General features: G+C 38.3%; 1 protein-coding gene across 13 annotated transcripts in view; it reads right to left on the bottom strand.

Annotated features, from left to right (window-relative positions):
* The window catches only part of FNDC3A (fibronectin type III domain containing 3A), a 123,308-nt gene that overhangs the window by 75,980 nt on the left and 25,691 nt on the right, over positions 1-21,637 (bottom strand). For 6 of the 13 annotated variants that reach the window (XM_068929842.1, XM_068929839.1, XM_068929838.1 and 3 more), the window contains one exon: positions 3,538-3,613. The exons of 5 other annotated variants lie outside the window; for them this stretch is intronic. In XM_068929842.1, coding sequence (XP_068785943.1) covers positions 3,538-3,613 — 76 coding nt within the window. Of the gene's footprint in view, positions 1-3,537; positions 3,614-12,578; positions 12,606-21,637 lie in introns of those variants that run through there. 2 more of the 13 variants (XM_009678607.2, XM_068929851.1) reach the window with 2 other exon arrangements.

The raw sequence follows: 21,637 nt of genomic DNA, 5'->3' as shown, positions 1-21,637 counted from the left end.
CCAGGGAATATGATGCAAGAAAATAGAATTAACCCTATGACTGTATTTATAAGCAACCCACACTGACTTCAGCACACAGTGCTCTCTCAAGGTGAGTCAGTTATCAATTAGGCATGAAAGTCAAAGGATCAGTGACTTACCAAAACACCCAAGACAACTGTATCTGTGCTTCTGGTTGCACTTCCATCTGGAAGTAGCTCACTACCCCTCCACTTCCACTTTTCACTTTTATGCTACACCTACGTAATTTCAATTTAAACACGTGCCCATGCAAACAGCCTTGCAAGAAGCTGAAGTTACATTTTTTATTTTAGTCTTTGGTCAACGCATGCATCACACTTCAAATTCTTACTATTGTTTCCAATCTCAAATTATTTCTCCTTTTCCCTGGATGAAAATCTTTGAGATGTGTCCAAAGAGCGATACTAAAAACAAATGTTTGTAAAGCAGCATTTTGCTAAGCATAAATTAGAATACAAGCTTAGAAAAACAGTACTTGAAAGTTTCCTATTAATTAAAAAAGACTGTACAATGCTCAACATTAAGCTGTGTGTGATTTGTAGAATATTGAACATTATTACAAAATATGAACTGAATGAAGTTTCCAGAACCAGTTCCTTCTAAGACAGCAAACATCAGAAACTGAATGTCAGATTTTTTTGGTGGTCACTTGGTATTCTACCAGGAAAAAGGAGGGTGGTGAATTACACATGGAGCTGCACAAACACCTCTTTGAAAGGGACAGGGGAATACTTGTAATAGAGTATTAAGTGCATTTGCTGGGAAGAAGAAAAAAAAAAAATCCTTTCCTGGCACCCATCTTATTCACTTAGGTGGATTTTGAGCATTAGATTAAGATTCAGACAAGATAAGAGGAAATGACAGCTTAATTATGTATAACAAAAACTGCATATTCATGTAATTACAATTTCTCCGAAGGCAATGCATGCTGTTTCTGCAAAATAATATGCAGATACATATTTTTAACGTATGTAGTACTATCTCTTTTTACAGAGTACTTCACAGAAAAGGCAGAACATGTATTCTTTTCAGGTTTTTTTTTTTTTTTTAAACAGCTATACAGTCAGCAGAGACTATAACAACAGGCAAATAATTGCAGAAAAAAATGAGGTTGGAAAAAACATATTAACAGATACTGTTACAAGTAAATCAACTTCCTACTAATAGCATCGCAGTACTAAAATTCAGCTATCTAGCTTCATTTCTTTATGCCCGATTTTTTTTTTTAAATAAGCCTCCCTGCATGTTTATAATGCTCCCCCAAATCACATTCATCAGGTATTCCCATATCTTTAACTTCAATTTGACTTGGTAACTGAAAGCATACACTGAAGAAAATAACAGAGAACTGATGTGAGGTTCTGGTGTGTGAAAGTGATGTGTGGAAAAAAATAAAGACATAACATATCAAACTATGTTTGAGAAGCTGTGGCAGAGCAAATAAGGGCCACCAATACCACATTACTGTCTACAGTGTATGCTATCTGTGAAACTGTTCACTTTGTATAAAGCTATATGCAAAAGCTGTTGGGAAAGCAGACTTTCCTCTCATTAGTTGCAGTACATATGATGAACAAGTACAGCATCAATTTTCGAAGGAGTTTCTTCTTGCAGGGAGACCCAGCAATTCAAGAACAAGCCAAAAAGGTAGAAAGATCTGTCCGGCGTGCCAACTCACGTGAAACAGAAGTGTCTCAGGAGTGGCACAAGTAGAACAGAAAAACTACGTTAAAGAGAACGTGTATAACTTAGGTTCTGCTCCAAGAGTAATGAACCCGTGGGCATGAAAAACCTCCACTAAGTTATGCTTTCTGCTTTACTACAGGATTATAAGCCGTGTTTTCATGTCCTAGAAAGGGGAAGGATAAGGCAAAAATCCGGAGGCTCGAGAAAGCTGTAGAACTCATTTGGGGTTTAGCACCCTAGATCGCTGGTTCTGCTTTTCAGGAAAGTTGTAAAAAGTATACCTGAGCTTAGGCTTAATGAGTCTCAGGAATGACTGCCTACCTAATAATTACTCAGTTTCAATTTAAAACATGAAGACTTCAGTCACTGGTTTCAATCACAATAGAGTACTGGCTGTTCAAGAGAGACCAGGCAAGGATAAAAGCATGTATTTATATCATGAAAGGTGAGAACTGTACCTGTACAGATATGGCATTAATATTTTTGCAATTCATCATACAGACTTTCTACTTTCAAGACTACCAGGCAAGGAAAGTGTCAATTCATTTTCCCCTCCACTAAGCCTATTTGATAAATCACAATTAAAATACAAGGTATGCTGCTCTACTCTGTATTTTGTACCATAGAAGGAAAATGTACCATCTGTTTTTCACTTAAATTGCAAGAAACAAAATACACTATGCTCCTCTCAGATACTGCGAAGTAATTACCTTTCAAGTAAGCCCTACAAAACCATGAGCTGCAACAGTGACTGGTCGTGGTTCAAAAGAAGCACTATAATACCGCGCAGCCAGCACAGAGTTTTGAAAAATGGTTCTAATGGACATATAAACTTTAAGAATTGTCTATATACATTTAATTATAATCCTAAGCTGCCCTTTGATCAGTTATCTTGGGGCTAAAGGACCTGCCTAGGACACCGGAAACCAGACTTTGGGCTCTCCTCAGACTTCAGGGAGGGCGAAAAAGGAGCTTGAAGCCACTTGCTCCAGCTTCTCTGGACAGTACCTGTTGAAGCTGAATCAATGTCCAGAAAAAGAGAGTGAAGGATTCACCGGCCCAGCAGAGAAAGTGACTCAGTGCTGAATCTGTGGATAGTCTCTTATAACACCATAAAATGACAGTCTAAACAGTAACATCTGACTGCTCATTTTTTGCAAAGCTAGATGGCCTTAATTTTTGTAGCTATTCTGATTTGGGATAGAAAACAGCATCTGTATAGAAACAACACTGGTATAGAAAACAAACTGCTTGTTACATATGGGGGATGTAATGTTTGGATGAACTGCTTGTATTTTGAAGCTGAATCTTGCTAGAACTTAAAAAGGAGGCACTTTGGCCCCTAGAAATAATAAACAACTAGCAGTGGGGTAACAGACAGCTACTAGTTGGGTAGTGGGATAACAAACAGATAACTATTGGTGCGATGGGCAAAAAAAGTCCACATAATAGCAAAGAAAAATTAAAAAAAAAAATCTAAACTCAACTTAAATTAACAACTGTAAATTCTAACTTAAGGTCTGTGTAATAAACGGGCTTAACCAAAAGCTGTTACAATAGCATTTGCTCTTTCACTCTGCAGACTGAACTAATTTCCCCTCACGTCTGCTGAATGCAATTTAGTTTAACCTAATACAGGAAAAAGTGTTTTGCTTATGATAGCGAAGTCTAAAACCAAGTGATAGTTAGCACCTAATCTTCTAGGTCTTTAAATAGACCTTTTATCTAAAATCGCTTCCCTCAATGTTTTACCTTCAACAGCATAAATTGCCTTTTGCCTATCCTGATGCAGAATCAGGAAACATTAAAAAAATTATATATCATCTTTACCTGTAATGCACTGAAACTGTCCATCTTCTCTTCTTATTGTAAATGCTTCCCCTGGATTAACTTGCACAAGAATAACCTTAAAAATAAAAAAGTTTTTACAACCATTACACACGAATATGTTGCAAAATCCAGTATGCGCAAAAAAGTTTTTCTGGAAGAAAAAAATGCAGTTTTTTGCCGATTAATAAATACACTCTTTTCCACTTCACGCTGCTTGCGGCCTTCATTCCACAGAGAAAAAAAAAAAAAGATAAGAGCAAGAATAAGTACAGATATTTTTAACAAGCATTTTTCAAAGAGTCAAGGAGAGAATAACAATTGGGTAAAACAGTACTTCTACAAACTCAAATACACTATGCAGTCCAGAAAATAAAGTTATTTCTATAGCTTACGTTATTTCAACAACGAATTAAATTAGCTTCAACTTTAATCATCAAGCCATTATATAGAGTTTCTTAAGGAAGCCTAGAGTTCCCAGTGTTTGAATTTAATCATAACTGCTTGGCACACAGTTTTCAACATACAGCAAATACTGTATCATTTCCTTCTTTTCATGATCTAAGCATGTTTGTAGATTCATTAATGATAAAACATTATTAGAAGTAATGACAAAGTAAGGGCACCAGATGTACAGCATGAAACAATATGTACCTTTTATTTGTGGAAAGTTGATTATCCTAATTCTGCAAAACTAAGCAGTGTAGAACTAGTAGAAAAGCATAACTTAATAGCTGAAATAAACAGAGGAAGTCTGACATGTAGCCTGAGAAGACACCTGTCACCATTTCAGACTTCTGTATTCTAATTAAAGCCCTCTTTCCTATAAGATAAAAAGCTTATAACTACTGAAGAGTACAGATAAAATTAGGGGGCGAGGGGGGGAAAAGAGCACGTACATCCCATACTTTTCTTTCTGGACACAAGTCTTCTTCAGTCTAGCTTGCATGCATCTAAATACAGCATATATTCTCCCCCCGATGTGAATCAGGGTGAAACACACATACATATATATATGTAACTCTAATACCACAGTTTATCCAAAGTGTTTGAAGGTAGCATTTTAGAAATTGGATATCATTTTCAGAACAAGATACATGAGGGAAATCCGAGTGGAAGGCTTTAGCATTTTTTCTTCAGACTCTCCAGATAGGCATAGCTTTTCGAAAACACGTCTTTCATTGATTTCCTTTCCCCTCTCTGCTACAGTTAAAAATTTTAGCTTGACATTTCCACTGGAATAAAAGTACATGAAAGTTTTGCAGGGGTACATGAGAAGGCCTTTACATCTCTTAATAGCCAGATTTACACAAGTGCTTTGACTGACTTAGGATGCCCTAACTTCTGGGAAGAGCCTTTCTGGCTGCAGCATGGGCATGTCAAAGAACGTGTACAGTTTTCAGCTCAATATTCTTGTTCTCCACAGTATGAACTATGAGAATGAGAAGAGCTGCAAAGCTGTCAAGCGTTAGGGTAATGACTGGTGCAAGTCCCTTTACTACTGCTTCTGAAATAACAGGGAATGACGGGTATTACTTCATTGCTCCCACTTCTTCAATGTCAATGCCTGGCTCCCGTGGGTGGTAACCTAGGTAATGATGTTGCCCTGGGAACCTGTCGGTTCTTCTCCGCACCTCTGCTGCAGGACATCCAAATCGGTCCTTCCTGCTAGTAAAAGTGAATCTAAGCACAAAGATAGATGTACCAGTCCAACAGCAGCAAGTGGGCAACGTACCTCTCGATTGTCTTTTGTAGTGGTTTCTGCTTTGTGAGAAACTTTTGCTGTTCACTCCACAGATAGAAGATACCGGGTCAACACTGTGGTCATGGCATAGCACAGTGAGAGGGAGTTCAGCAACGGTTGTGCCACGTGGCGATGTGTCTACTGATGGAGGCCTGCACCATACCGATACTCATGATGTTATCAGATTTTTCACTTCTCTGAGGGTATCTCAATTCCATAGTCAACAGGGTGGGGAGACTCCCTGACTAAACGCTACTCCTTTGGCAGATGAATTAGACACTCAGTTCTCAGAAAGAGGAAGTAGATCCCCTTTTTCTCTGTAATATTACGTCTGCTTGATGCCTAGTTATGTATTTGACTGGCTCCCACTTTCAGCTTTGCTTTTACATTGTAGCCACAACTCTTCCAAGTTAGGCTGCATTTGCTGGCAAAAGTGCCAAAAGACGGTCCGAATCAGAGCTGACGTAGTTTCCCAAGTTTCAAATACGGCTGGTTTCAAAAGTCTTTGAGCTGTGTGTCAGTGTGACCAGTGCTGGTTCTCTGCCTTTTACTTGCTGCTGAACCCCACAGCATCATCACTGCTTTGAGAAGGACATTTTTGGCAGTCATTTGCCTCCCAAGCAGCTGCAACTTGCAATGAGAAAAATTAAAGCCGCAAACCTGCAGGGAAACTGTTACCTTCCTGGCCAGGAGAGAGATTACCAAGGAGAGTTAGTTGTCCACAGGGATTCCCTCTCTTAAATAACAAAAGTCTGCTGCACATAATCAAAGATGCGAGGAAATTTCTCTAAAGAAAAAGGTAACAAATCTTTCATAGTGTCAGGTGTTAGACAAATAAGATCTGCAGGTTGCTAGTATTTATAACTTTCCCATCTCATTCCAGTTTTCTCTTGTAGAGACTTATGTGTCTCATTCTCCAACATACTGACATCAGGGTTCATGAGGCAGCATTTATCCAAATTTAGCCTGTGGTCTTTCACGCCAAATACTCTAAATCTCAGTTTTGTTCCACTGTTGGGCAAAATCTTCATGCTGGCTGGCACTAACTGAAAAGCTTTGGAAAAACTTATGGTTCAGCCTCTTTTCCCATGCTTCATCCTTTGTGGGACAAACCCTGTTGCTTCATTCGCAAAAGCTGGACAAAAGTGAATATGCATGATTCCAGCTAGATTCCTGCTGCCTGCTCTTCTACAATAATTACGATTATCTGAAAAACTCATTTGCGATTTATCAACGCTGGTGAAAGGCAGGCTTAACATAGCCACTTTTCACATGTCATCTCTCCTTCTAAAGCAAGCAAGCAATAAGGACTTCACAACCCTAATAAAATAATGGGAAATTATGACTAGCCCTGAAATCCTACGTATGCATCTCAAACACAGCCAAGTACAACAGAACTTAAGAAAATCTAAAAAAAAGTGTAATTTCTCAATGCTAACACAACTGTGACAACATATTTTTTTCCTCAAGTTCAAAATAACTTAAGTCACTGCTATTAAGAAGTGGAGTATTAGGTCAACAACTCATTTTTTGTCGTTTTCACTGGGACTAAAAATTGTTTCCTTTAAATAGCTATTTAATGATGATCAACATGACCTCAGTACAGTTCCTGATGAAAAACAGTCCATATCAACCACATTATCAGCATCTCTTTCCTGGAGAGATCAGCATACAAATTGACAATACACGACTGCAGCTATACACTTATCCTAAAAAGGTCTTGCATGAGTGAAACAAAGTGACCGGCCAATATGACTAAAGCACGAAATACCTGAAACATCAGTTCCCAATCAGAGTTTTAACAGTGATGTTTCAATATTTTTCAGTGGTATTTAATTCGTTTTAAAAGGGGCATTTTAGGTGACTAATCCCAAACAAATGAACATTTTAAACTTTTTTTGGTGGTTCAATTACCTAGGCATAGGTTATAGGCATTTTGCATTTGTTAGTACGGTGGTAGCCGCAAAATCCAGCCTAATACATAGAAAGGCATTGCAAAAGAGGAACAGTAGTGATTTAAACCCTTTTTTAGTATGGAATATTTGACTTTTTTTCCTGACATTAAAAGCATTCACTTCGCTGCTTAACTATGTTTGAAGCTACATAACCTGGACTGGCAAAGGCCGGTTTCCCAGCAAGACTGAATTGTGCCATATATAAGAAAGCTCAATGGGGTTTTGCCCAGAAGCTCTGTTTAAACTCAGGCAGCTGCTCAAGCCAAACAACATTAGAAAGGCTCAAATGACTGGGTCAGTGGTCCAAATTGGTAGTCAGTCTAGCCTAGTACCCTAACATAACGATTAGAGATACTATTTAGGGGCAGCAGGTGAACCTGGCCACTTGATGCAGTTCATCTCTCTCACTTTTCATGAATCTGCCTATACTCTCTGAATCTGCTCATGCTGTTTGCCTCTACAACCTATGGCAGCAAGTTCCTGAAGCTCACCTTTCTCTTACCCATTTTAAAGCAATCTCCAACTAGTTGCAAGTGCTCCCTAGTTCCTGTATATGAGATTTGCTGAACAACAGTTCTGAAGAAGTTTCCTCCACCTTCATTATTTTGTACACTGCAATCCGTATCTTCCCCTCTCCCTACCCCTAGTCTCTGCATACTTCAGGCGCAATGTTTTCAGTCTTTAAGACAACTGCGTCATCCCCTTGACTGCTTCAGCACACACCTCTAAACCCACATCTACGTTAGCAAATGAAGCAGCGCTCAGGAACGTTCCTGGGCTCTGAAACACAATGACCAGCGACGATAAAAATGTTACAGTGATCCTTAGAATAATTTTGCCTTGCATCAACAAGTATTCTCCCAAACAATTCTGCAACTATTCCAGGGACCATTTTTAACACACGTTTTGCATACAGCTGCACTTTTAGCAGTGTAAGAGAGTTTCCTAGAACAGACTTGTTCCATGACAGTTAGCCTCAGTCTCTGGGCACGTTCTTGGGCACGCTTAAGCTACTAATGCATAAACACTGCCTGACAGCAGGCTGAGGAAGCATTAAAATGTTTTGTCTTTCTGAAGGACTAGTTAAGGGACACCCTCTTAACTACCTTTGAAAATCTATTCCAGATGTTAATCAATTTGAGTCAGTTTTATATGAATAGGCTTATTAAAAATTGTTTTATGTAAAATTATTATTTTTTTCTCTCCAAAGTATAATTTTACTGCAGCTCAAGTAGTAAGATCAAGTACTAAAGAGCTATCCAAAAATGATTTTGGCTACTACTATCAATTTTAACAACAGATGTAACTAATTAAGCAATAATTTCATTTGAAGATCTCATATGTGATTTAACATCACTATCAGCATGAGCTAGGGATGAGAAAAAGTTTTCTGATTTTGCATCTAAAGAGTCTAAGACAATACCAGCAAAGAACAAAAAACTTAATACTTCTTATTTTGTAAGTAAACTCAACTATCTGCAAGAGAAGCTAGAGAATGTTTTCACGTACTGAACCAACCGGGAGAAGAATGCTTTTTCAAGTCTTCATTTTATTTCTAACTCTAAGAAAAAGTAATTTGATAAAAAATGGCTGACATTGGGAAAAAAGTTAGAAGACTAAGGATATAAGCAACAAAACACAGAAGAGAGACCTGTGCAAGACCGAGCAACAGCCATCTCGAGTCAGAGGGCTGCTCCTAAAAAAAAGGGAAAGTTTCAGACCAAGTGGTAATGCCAGAACGACCTGAAGAAGCTTCCATCAGCACAAAACAAAGGCTGCAGAAGCTAAAATAAGATTCCTAATACACATTTCTCTCCGCTGATATGACTCCAGCAATGTCTTTCAAAGGCAGAATGGCAACAAGATAAAATACAGCTAATTTGTGTCTTATGATTCCTTGTCTTTATGGATACAGGATACTTTCTTAAACAGTCTGTCTTCACCGTGTCAGACGAAGGTGCACGTTAACATATTTCTCCATTAGAGTAAATGAGGGACAGAGTGGTGTTTAAGATACAGAGCTAGCTAATCCTGTTTCAAATGTTAGCGTGCACACTAACCAAATAAGGCCAAAAAGCCCATTAACTCCACTGAGATAACAATTAAAAATGACCCTTCGCTCTGTCAGTAAGGCGCACGCTTCTGCAAGCTACCCTACTTCCACATCCATGCTCCTAACTGAAGGATCGATGTACTAGCAGAGTGCCAAGTTTCAAGGCAATTTCAGCTAGTTGAGAAGAAAGAAAGGCTGCATAAGATCACAGCACAAGTGTGTTTACAAGTGTATTTACATTACAGCCTACAGCAGGAAGTTTTCCAAGTGCCAAAAAAGTCACAAAAATATGATAAAGGATAGACAGGCTTGCACAATTAATGACTGTTCACCACAGATACTACATGCCTGCCTTCAGATGGTTAGTAAGCAAGACTGAAATAAAACCTATGGACTTCACCATGAAGTATCAATACCAAAGCTGGGTTAAATCCTGGTTCCAGGCCCTAGTTGAGGTGAAAGGCTTGCACAGAAGAGAAACACAAAAGCTTAAGCCTAAATCACAAGCTGTGACTGTTTTAAGGGAACACCTTTCCATAGCAGAAACTGTAAATACAACTGGAGGTTAAAGCTATTTCTCTCCCTCAGGAGGAAATACAAGGGAAATCACACTTCCTAATAAGTAAAAACTGAAAGGAGTCAATCAGATCTTAAAAAAAAGGTTCTTAGCTGTCTGTCAGGATTCACACGCTACCTAAGAGATGCTTCACTGTAAGTTTTACACATTTTTGTTCTTTTGCTCCCCATTACATGCCTGCAGAGGAAGTTCTCTGAACAGAGCTTAAAGGCTAAAAAACGAGGCTCCCTCCCCAAACACTCCCCCATGCGTGCATGCATACAAGCATGCAATACAGCCTTGCTCCAAGGAAAATAACAGTCAGAAGCAGGGAAAACAGCATCTCAAAATATTCTGCTTCTTCTGTCAACTATAAATACAGTTGATCTGTGAGGGAAAAGAGATTTTCAGGAGAAAAAAACTATGCAAAAGATTATTGCTATTGCATGATGCATCGAAAGATAATATTTTGAACACTCTGCTCCGATTCTATAAGTTTAAAGTAAAAAACAGATGACTGCCTACAAGTACAGCAAGAATCTTTAATGCAGGCACAAAAGCAGTAAAACCCACTTGCTAACCTTCTCCCTCACCCTGCTGCATACAGGTATAACGGTCTACCTGATTTGTAGAAATATTTGCAGATCACAGGTCTGAACAAGGTTTATGAAGAGACCAGTTTAAACTCACCACACAAGCTGGATTCTTATTGTTTAAACTGTGGTTTTATAATGTGTAATACCTGTATTTTTATAAAAGGACAGGACTGAAATTCATTCCTAACTCTTTTGAGCCAACACAAACATCAAGAGATTCAGTAAAGATGCAGCCTTTTTTTTTTTTTTTAAACAAGTTTAGTGTTCACAGTCACATTTTCAAATCTTTTGCAGCAGATAAACTACTCTCCCCAAATAAGTGCTTTTATATCCTGTATCTGTTAAAAAAGTTATTAGTAACTGAATGTACAACACAATTTAAAAAAATATTTAGTTTTCCTAACACCTGTGGGTTGATTTCTAACCAACAAAGTCTTAGCTGAAAGAAATCAAAATTATCATTTTAGGGCTAGTGAGATATGAGACAACATTTTTGTATTTGCATTAAAGAAAAAAAACTCATAAGTGTCAAGCTCTTTACTTTATGCCTCTCCAAAACATATACGCTCTCAAAGACATCCTTTGGCATCAAAGAGTACAGTCTCTTGAAGGGAAAAGGGGGGAAAAAAAGTTAAGTATTTTTAATCCAGGCTAAAGACGCAAAAATACATTATACTACATATACTGCATCACGTGCAAAGTTGTGGGATAAGCGCATGTGAGAACTGCCGCTGCGGTCTTTCCGCAGGCTAGCGCTGTCTATCACTGCACAGCCAAGAAAACTAAAGGAACAGGGTTGAATTTCACTGTAAAGAGATGTTTAGAATCCTTCCCCTTCCCCAGCCCCACTACCCAACACTGAAGGGGAGAGGAACTCAATGAGTTACTTGATACCTTCTTCTAAAAGTAGTTATGCTTCACAAATTCACATGTTATTCCAGAGTGAGTGAAATCTAGGACAAATTTTCCAACCAAATTAAAAGCCTCTGAAAATACACAGGAATGCTAATAGAGCTATCACTAAATATCTCATAATAAAATGAGGCAATTCCTTAGCAGCAAAACACAAACTCAGATTCTGGCATACTTATCAAAATATTGAAAGCCTGGGAAAGCTGGTAAGAAGGCAAGGACATAGTGGGGGAGATAACCCCAAAGATACTACTTTAATTTCATCCGTTGCAAAATCATATATAGTATGAAGAATATGTTATATTACAACTGTGGTTATGGCATATCTGAAAGAAATGCATAATAAGGGACAGCTCCTGTACAGCACGAAGGATTACAAATTGGAACAAAACAGTACGACTGAAAAAACAAAGCTCTGCTTCTGTCTCATTCTATTGTACCCAAAAAGATAACATGTTTCTAAATAGACCCCTGAGACCATAATTAAAAAAAAATATATATCAATCACAATCGATTTCTATAAAAGAAGAAATAATACTCTTTTCTCAAGTGTTTTACTAGGAAGCAAAGACAAGAGCTTCAGGGTTGTGGGGTTGTTTCTTTTAACTGAAAACATCTATGTTTAGCATTATATGGTTATAGGTACTGAATGAGCAGCAAACTGCCAAGAACAATCACAAACGATGGAAAGACTGGGTGCTAAAAATCTTATCTTTGAATGCACTAGGAAAATTACAGCAATGTAAAAAAGACAGCAGGGGTTTGTCTAAAAATACTGCAAGTGAAATTAGCTCAGCAGCAGTGATGAGGAGTATTTTTAGTCAAAAGGGCAAAGGTAAATTCAATTTCCAATTTTAAACAATTCAAAAAATTAGGAAAAAATTGCAGCTAACACTCTTGGTCATTCTGACTTTAGGAATTTTTGAAAGACTCAACTAAACCTGTTTATAGAGGGTGGGATAGCCAAGTCCTTTTTGAGATGCATACCGTATCTTTAACAGCCTGTCCGCAACAAGATTAAAAAAAGAAAATTGTATTTCTGTATTTTATCTTGAAAAGCGTGAAGATGACAACCCACGACTTCCTGGCAAAGCCCGTTCATGCTCTGTCACTAGGGCACGTATTCAGAACGGTTACATTTTTCTCTGCTCATAGCTCAGTCAAGATGACAATTAGCAGCATGCTTAATCTAGTCACCCATTTCAAAAGCCTTAGCGCTTTCACTTACTGTTGCTCGCATCCTTTTATTTCTCTCATTCAACTGGTGCTACCCACAGTGACAAAAGATGAAGGAAGATGCAACAGTCACCACTCCGGATGCTCCAATCTGTGCCATTCACTAAACACCGAGGCAATCTTCGTTGATGTGCTGGGCCCTGCCCTGCCCCCCCCCCTTCATTTCACAGGGCACCTTAACCTAAGCGCCATATCCGAGTATCTCGCTTTATCTTCCTCTAGAGCTGTGCATCCATAAAGCATGTGGAGGCAGCAGGCGAAAGGTAGGATCAATTATCAATACAGTCAGCAATACCTACCTCAAGCCTTCCTTCCTATCAAATTAGCCAACGTACAGTGAGCTTCCTGCTGTACACGAATGTATCATGTCACCATAGCAACTAAATCAACAAATAGCTCCTGCAGCATCTGCTTCGGGATCGTCTAACGTCAGTCAACAGACGGTTCAGATTTAAGAGAATAAAGCTTCCAAATATATTCCATTTTATAACTCTATTTTTAATTTAGCCTCCCGATTCCCAGATAGGCTACACGGGCTGGGAACGAACCAACTTCTGACTTTACGCTTGAATACGTGATGCAACTCATGACTTCAGTTTGCAAGCCAGTCACAAGGGAGGGGGGAAACCACACACTGCATTACAGAATAAAAAAATACGTCAAATGGTCATCAACTGGATATATATGTTATTACACTTGCTCTTAAATACGTTGCACTGTGCATTTTTCAGGTACATTAGGAGACGTGAAAAGAAAAAACGTGCATTCCTCAATACGGCTTTATAGTTCACTATTTACAAACTTCTGCCTTAAGACCGACCATAATCAGAAAGGCTTGGTCTTAAATATGAATATTTAAGACATTTCAGCTGGCTGAAAAAGATGGTTTCCCTCCATTGCTTTCCACTGAAGAACTGAACTGAAATCACTCAAGAGTAGTTTTTTGGCAAGCTCACATCTACTTACTTTAATCCAGCAGTAACTGGGGTCCATTGGCATACTCCCAGCTGCCAGAAGCCAGCTGTGCAGGGATGCACACTCATCCCTCCCTTCCCAGGAGAAGGGACTTCAAATACCACATATGCAGCTGTCTGGTTTAAGCAGACAATACATGAAACAAGTCTTCACAACAACTTGATAACTGGAATGTGACATTAGATTATTGGTTCAACATTGCCTGAGGTAGAGAAAAACTTAAAGAAGTATTTCAACAGCAATATCTTCTAAAGTAGTAAGTATATAATGTAAGTGTACGCGCATATACACACTTTTATATAAAGCGACCCAAACCTACAGCCCAATTAAAAAAAACCCAAAAGTAATTTTCCACTACTATAAGTTTGAATGTTACAAATATAACTTGAACAGCATGGAATTCTTTACCAAATAAAGATTTTCTAGGCTCAAGATCTCAGTTATCCATAACCAGAACCATTTTATTATTTAAAACATTCATTTTTAGGATTGAAAGGGGCTACTTTTCCAGTCTTTTATTACAGTCCAAATCACTATCTCTAATGTGGCTCTTAGAAAGTAGGGTCCAATGAACAGGCAAAATTGGATACAGTCAAGATCCTAATGTTATCGCAGCTCTGCCACTGACCTACTGGGATTTGTCACCTCTTCTATGCCACAGTTTTCCCATTTGTAGGACTAGGACAGTGGTATTTGTGGCTTCTTAAATGAAAGAACAATGCAAGACTGCAGTGCTGCTATTCATTAGCAGCACAGGAACTGCCAGATGGAACCACATCTGCGGTCCACGTAAAGGTGATGCCAGTCATGAACACAGCACAAGTTATTCTTTCACTGATTTTTGTGTTCAAAACATGCTGTCCATATCACAATGATACTAATGAGGCTATAAACCAGTTTTTCCCAGGATCAAAAGCACTAACATCTAGAAAACTAGTTAAAGTGGATAAATGCAAAAGAAATATGTAATAGATACAACACGCCATGTAAGAATATAAAATAGGAAGAAAACAATCGGCAAACCAGTAATAAAAAAATGAACTTAAATGTCTTAAATTGTTTCAAATTGCCAAACACTAAATTTCATGCTTGTGAAAAACGTCATTTGCAACTAACCAACTAACCCTTTCTTAAAGGCATCTTTCAAAGATCAATGCAGAAAAATCCTATGACATTTCCTAAATACGTTCTCCTTTGCCATCTAACATGGCAAATAACCTACAAAAGGTTATAAAAACTTTAGGTTGAGCTCTGTACTACTTCATATTGCTTCACAGCAGACTAAGCACACAACATTTGTGTGGTACCTATATGGAAAAGTAGTATTAGAAATTTCTTGTCTGTCTTCTCTTCTGCTTTTTGTATGAATGATAGAAGACGACTGGCTTCTCATCTTCATTTACAGGTGTCCTGGACATTGATCTTTGTCTAATTAACACAATGCAATGCTCTTAATACTACAATTCTAACATCTTCCATTTCTCACTAAATCTATTTGAGCAAGTTCTAATTTATAAGTTTCATACAACCACACAATTCTCTACCCTAACATCTCTTAACACTGACTGATAACCTACCTCCTTCATATATGAAGACAACGAAGAACAGAGGAGATGGTGTGGGTACTAAAGGCTGTTAACGAATCTCGTTTTTTGGGACTAGGGAGGAATTCCAGATGGGGTTTAACTGTCATTGAGCATGCTACAGTAACAATTTATGTATATTTGGGACTTGGTTTTGTTTTTTTAAACATGGACACTATTTCCGCTTGGACGCTTTGGCTGATTCAGATAACGGCAGCACGTCCCAAAGAACATGAGAGAAACTTTTCAGCGATGATCTAAAGCCTATGCGTATTTTCAGGGGTGAGAGCGAGCAACTCACTGCGCCTTTTTTCTAAAGGGCGGCTGACAGACATAATAAAATCTGCAAAAGTTTCAACTTTAACCACTGTTACAAGGTGCTGCCAGCACTAGTGTATGCAATCAAAGACAGAATATCCCCAGAAGCAACTGGAAACAGGAAGAGGCTGGAAAGATTACTAGACTGTACAGTAGCACTGAGATTTGAAACATACCAAATTTCAGTAAGTTTTCACTGCTGTTTGTAGTAAGACAGGCTGGAAAGAGCCGAGATTTGGAGATCACTTCTTTAATCAGACAAATCTAGGGTGATTTTATTTACATATTTTTTTAAATTCTTTCTGTACTCATTATGTGTCCTGCTCTCTCCTCCCCCAGAAAAAAAATGAAGTAACATCAGAAAGCCAACCGGTTGAAGAAACACATGAAGAGCAGGAGCCTCGTTTTGTAAAAAGTCTTCTGAGCAGAACTACCTTAGGATAAGTGTTAATTTCCATCTAACGTCACAGAGAGATGTTCAGGACTTCTTATTAGCATTTACGGCGTTACTAAGTTCCACAACTGTCCGTTTCAGTTGTTACTGAGAAATATTATTTACCTTTTAAATCTACTTATTGTTTCTCCTTTGTCTCTTTGCTTTTGCATTCTGCAATTCTTACAGCTTGGCTAAGCAGTCTTGATTTCTCTCATCTACAGAGAGGCCAATTTGTTTCATTAGCATTGAAACAGTCTGTGGTTAGTAGACAGCGTACAGAAGACTTGCTATTTAAAACAGTCCCACTAGAGTATCTTTAAAATCATAAAAAATATAAACATAAGGCTAACAGAAGTGTTTCCGTGTTTCGCAGAGTCTGGAAAACGAAATAGAAACATTTGTGCCTCAAAGTTTTAAGCTAATCCTTGTTTACTGAGGATTATAAGGAAACAATGTTAGGAGCAGTCTCTGAACTTTGGAACTCTGTGAAGCATCTAGTGCCCGTCATTGATTAGAAACATCAATCTCTAAATAAAAACTGCAAGACTTTAACCAGATTATTCTCATTTCATGATGGTTTGAAATCCACATGACTAGCTTTACACTGCTAAGCAAAACTGGGTGAGGGATAGTAAGCACACCACACAGCAAAGTGGAAGGGACTAGCCTCCTCAAAAGCAGGTTTAGCATGTACAGTGCTAATTTGTAGCAATCCAAAACAGAAATTGGGGAATAAGCTTTCATTTAAGTTGTATCTAGATGATTTAAAAGGTAGAAGACTCTCAATTTAATTTTGGAAAAAAGTAGTGTAAAGGATTATCTGAAAATACTTGTGTCTGTGACAATTTAAAAAAAAAGTTTCAGTGCTTGAGAGGATACAAATATTTATCTACATGCTTAAATGCTCAGAGAATCAACAACTTAGGTTTTCTAGAACTGCTGCAGAAATCAATTGAAGTGCTATGCGTTGTTCCAAAAAGCTCCAGGCACTTTGCAGATTTTAAACCCGATTCACAACAATTTTTTAAAATATTGTATTTAAAATGAAAACTTTTCTCTTCTTGTAAAAAAGACCTGTAAAGAGTCTTCGCAACTCTTGCGGAATGAAAATACCCTTGCAATTAATTATTCTAACTGAGCATCAAACCAAAAGACTTTTTCAGCTGTACTTCAACTGTATGCATTCTGCAATTTCAGCCCTTTGATTGCAGGCTGTACCAGCAGTTGCCAGCAAAGTATTTTGCTGAGTAAGTGCTATTCAGTGTTCCAGTATGCTAGAAACACTTCTGAAGCCTGTCTCCCTCCAGTCTCTCTGAATCGGTCTTAAAGATCCTAATGCAGATGAGAGAGGAAGAATTAGTTTGCCGTTTAGCACTGATGTGAAATAAGGCAAGCAGTTGTGCCATCTTATAGAGTCTGTCATTAATATTCTGCCTCCATACAACACCTAACAATAAAAAAAAAAAAATCCCACAATGAATCTTGCAAACATTAAGAGATCTAACCGAGATGAAGAAACTGAGGCAGATAATTAAAAGATTTGCTAATGACAATGCAAGTCAATGGCCTACGTGAGAACTGAACTTAAGCCCGAGGATTCTGACTTCTTAAAAGAATTTCCTTGTCAGTAATATCTGAATATGTCTGAATAATGCATGCAACCAGTTTGGCATCCACTGAGAAACAATATACAACGTTATAAAGCAGTCACGATCAGCCTGTGGCCTAGCAGCTGAATATATTATTTCAGAGAGGTCAAAGCTACAATTGGTGTTCTGTCTCTGTAGGCTGAGACAGAGCCATTTCAGCACTCATCCTGCTTTCCTTTAGCCTTCCGAGATACAAAAAAGAAGAACCCAGACAGCAAGACAGACACCGGACACTCAGTTCTATTTCTCTCCTCTGTAAACAGCAAGTTACAGAAAGAGCAGGTCACTCGTGCAGATCCTCACTCAGTACGTAGCAACTGAGCTTATTCTGGCTGTGCAGCGTTCTGTAATTTATATTGGAGTGACTTCTAGGGCTGAAATAAGAGGTAGGTGAGAAAGTACTACTTTCTCCTTTTCTCCCTATCTTGAAAAGGAGATGATTTATTCTAAAAATCAGAACTCAGCTCAACAACTTAATTCTGATTTGTATTAAAGTATAAATACCCTTTAAAAATAATCACTTTCCTGCAACAACATTATGGCAATTAATAGAAAAACTGAAGTAAGCAGAATCAAACTGGACTTGACAAAATTTGGACATTCAGCTTCTAAAGAGTTTACAAGATTCTCAAGCCACTAGTTTAGAAAGTGGATGGATTAGAAGATGAGCTTTGTACTTAACATTACTTATGACAACTTAGATTCCTCTTCTCTGATACAGTAATAAGTTGCAGACTCATAATATTTGACTGTTGAGTCGTTCTTCCTAATATTTCTACTTTAAAAAAAATGCAAAAGGAAGTGCCAAAGGGAGAAATGTATCCTCAAGTTATTCAAAGTAGAATTTCAGAAGAGGATTTAGCATGCTATGGGTTTCAACAGTGCTTCTAAAACATTCTTTCCTTCGAAACTCTCTCCACGCACCCAGCTCTGCGTGGAGCCAAGTTTCACCGTATATTAAAGCACAGCACGACAGTACAAAACAGAGCTGCAAGAGAAGCTGAAGGCGCTTCCCTCAATGCAACCAGGTTGGGGGAAGATGCCCTCACTACCAGACCAAGGGCTCCAAGGGAGACATTTACTCCCTCTCCATCCTTTCCCTGACATTTTCTCCTCTACTTTCCAAGGGAAAGGCAGAGAAATTATGAGGCAAAAGTTATTTTTGCTGTGGTGTCTAGAGCTCAATCTATTTCTTCCTAAAGAATGTCACTCTGGGTGCGCTATAAAAACGTGCAACTCTGGAATAGGCAGAGGGTTAGATGGACTTTGTCCAGTTAGAAACTGAGAAACCTCTAATTACCAGGAAAAGCAGGCTTCAACTAGCAAGGGACGGACTTCAGGATTACTCATTCACAAAAAACGTATAATTCCCATGTATTTTAAGAGCAAAGTTTTTGTAGTTAAGATACACCTCTGTGAAGCAGTCCTCACTCCTTTGTCACAATTTACAAAGAACTTGCAACAGCTGACTTCTGAGGAGTTGTGTACAAACCATAAGGGTGACTGTGTAGGTCTTGGACTGTAGTGTTCACGTCCTGGCTTACATCAAGTAAGTACCTCACAAAAAGAAGGGGATCAGTCAACATATCTAACCCCAGGACACTGCTTGCATGTTACTGCAGTCTTCCAAATCTTGCTGAAAAGGAACACAGACCCAAACTGTGTTTACTTGCAACAGACTGCAGAGAGGAATTGGGCTACCTCAGTACTTACAGCTCCAGGCAACCTGCACTTTCTCACCAGGGGGGGAAGGGGGGGGGAAGCAGCACTGACCTTGCTAAAATAACAAAAAGGATCATCCTCTAGGCATGCTTATTTCTCCCCATTGACCATACTAGGAATCCAGGGCAACTAACTCAGACTTAAAAAAAAAATTCTCTTTTTTAGTTGTCACCCAATCTCCCAAATGTCAGCATCTAAAGAGATTAATTCCACAGGGATGGAAACTCCGTCTCAGATCTCGAGAGGAATCTATTATATCAGAAATCAAAATTTATCTACAAATCATATTATGCAACTGAAGTTGGACGCTTCAGGCAAAGTGAGGAGGACTATTCAGAAAAATTTTATGGGAGGATAATTCATTCTGTGAGTTTCCATATGAATATGAGTAGGAAAGCTTGAACTACACAGCTTTCATTCATATTTCTACATTTTATTGTTTTCAGAGAGTAAATATTAAAGTACATATGTTTGGATACAAATAAAAACTATGCAATAAATCTGACATTGCTTTCTGTTAACTAAGAGCAGCACAGTATTCATAGATACAAAACATCCAAGAACTTTGAATCCTTTCACTTTTTCCTCGGAATCTGATGTCCTCTTCTGGAAATTTAAAACAGGTTTTCAGTGCCTTTGTAGTATATTTAAGATATTTTCCCACTGCAGATTATTGCACAAATGCATTGCTCACCACTGGAAAAAAAAGGCAGCTCGATGATCAACTTTTCTAAGCTGGCGCTTCAGCGTTAAATGCTGAAGAGTTCCAGTGAACTCCAGCGAGCACAATTCCGGAGCATTTCAGTGTTATGAAGTCAGTGAAGGATGGAAGAATAATTGTCAACTAAAATGAACCTTAATGAATCCCTGAAAGGAAAAGTTAAAGACATATCTGCTAATTCCACAGAGCTGGGGGTAAGGTGGGAACAGGATGGCAGAAGAAGTCATGCATGTACTCTATGAAATCAAAACACAGTTGAAGGAAAGGGAAATAGCACAATATGGAAAGCTGCAAGAACAGTTATAACTGTATATATTGTTAAACTTTACTTTTAACACAGATCTCTTATCCAGATTATAAACCATATGCAGTTCTAGGCTTGATTTTCAGCAACAAGGCAAAACCAAAACAAGCTGGAACTTGATAACGTACCATATGCTTTTCAGAAACAAAAGCATCAAGACTGAAACAGGACAAAACATTCAGTAACCTAGTTTGTATCTTCACCATTGTATCTCTGCTGTTAACTCCACATATGTTCCAAATAATCTGAAGGCCAAAAGAAAAAGGGGCTTCTTAGAATTATTTCATCTATTTTTATAGGAGTCTTACTCTGCTGTCTGAAGACTTCTTATGGCTAGATAAGAAAACAGGCTAATACCAACTTCAAGGTCAGAAGTCTCAATATTTAAAGAAAAAATTATTTTTACAAATACAAACTTCTAGATTTAACGCTACAGGCCTATGTGAATTCAATGAACTTTCACTTAAACCTCACACATACACGTGTATCTATATATAGCTGTCCATCAGTTAACAAGAGATTAAAAGCAAATGCTTCACCTTAGTGCTGTTTGAACAGTTCCCCCCCCACTCCCCCCCCCCCCCAAAAAAAAAAAAGAAAATAACCTACTCCTATCTCCTTGGAAACACTTTATAGTGGTGTGGCTTTTTTGTATCCCACTAAAACGTGGGCTAAGACTGATGATTTCTAGTACATGGAAAACTCGGGGCTTTTTCTCAAGTAGAGGCTTTTCTCCTTGTGATTTGATATCACTGTGAACTGGAGATAAACGAACATGCTCAAAACTTGCTTCTCAGTTGAGAGCACCTGATGAACAGAAGGAGTCCAAAAATCTTGAGTGTCCTAGTTATTGCTGAGCCTATCATTGTTTCCAGACTCCCTGCTGCAGAGAGGGAAGCAAAGCCTAGCCTAAAATAGAATGCCCTAGCACAGATGGCTGCCCTAGCTCCATGGCCTCTAGGATCACTTGGGCCCTTTGACAGCCCAAATCATGGGAAGTTTCCAGAATTTTTTGGATACTAAAAATCCCAAAGCCTTGGGACAGGCTCTATCATTAAAGTCCTGGGTTTTAAGCTTCCCAGTGATACACTGGGAGCTGGCCTATACCACAAATCAGTTTTTTTTTTTTTTTAAATTCTCGTGCATCAAAGAATTTGACAGGCTCACTGATAACACAAATAGTATTGCATTTAAGTAGTTAGCAATATTTGCAAAATAAAGTTTGAATGCAAAAAGAATACACAAACATCTGCTTTTGTAGCGATTTGCTGACTACATTGGCCACCTACCAGAGAACAGGTGCAGGATTAAGGTCTGACGATATAGGAGAAGTCTATTTCACC

Source organism: Struthio camelus, chromosome 1 (assembly GCF_040807025.1).
Source record: "Struthio camelus isolate bStrCam1 chromosome 1, bStrCam1.hap1, whole genome shotgun sequence".
Taxonomy (NCBI): domain Eukaryota; kingdom Metazoa; phylum Chordata; class Aves; order Struthioniformes; family Struthionidae; genus Struthio; species Struthio camelus.
Note: the sequence above shows the minus strand (reverse complement) of the source record. Positions and strands in the feature narration are given on the sequence as shown.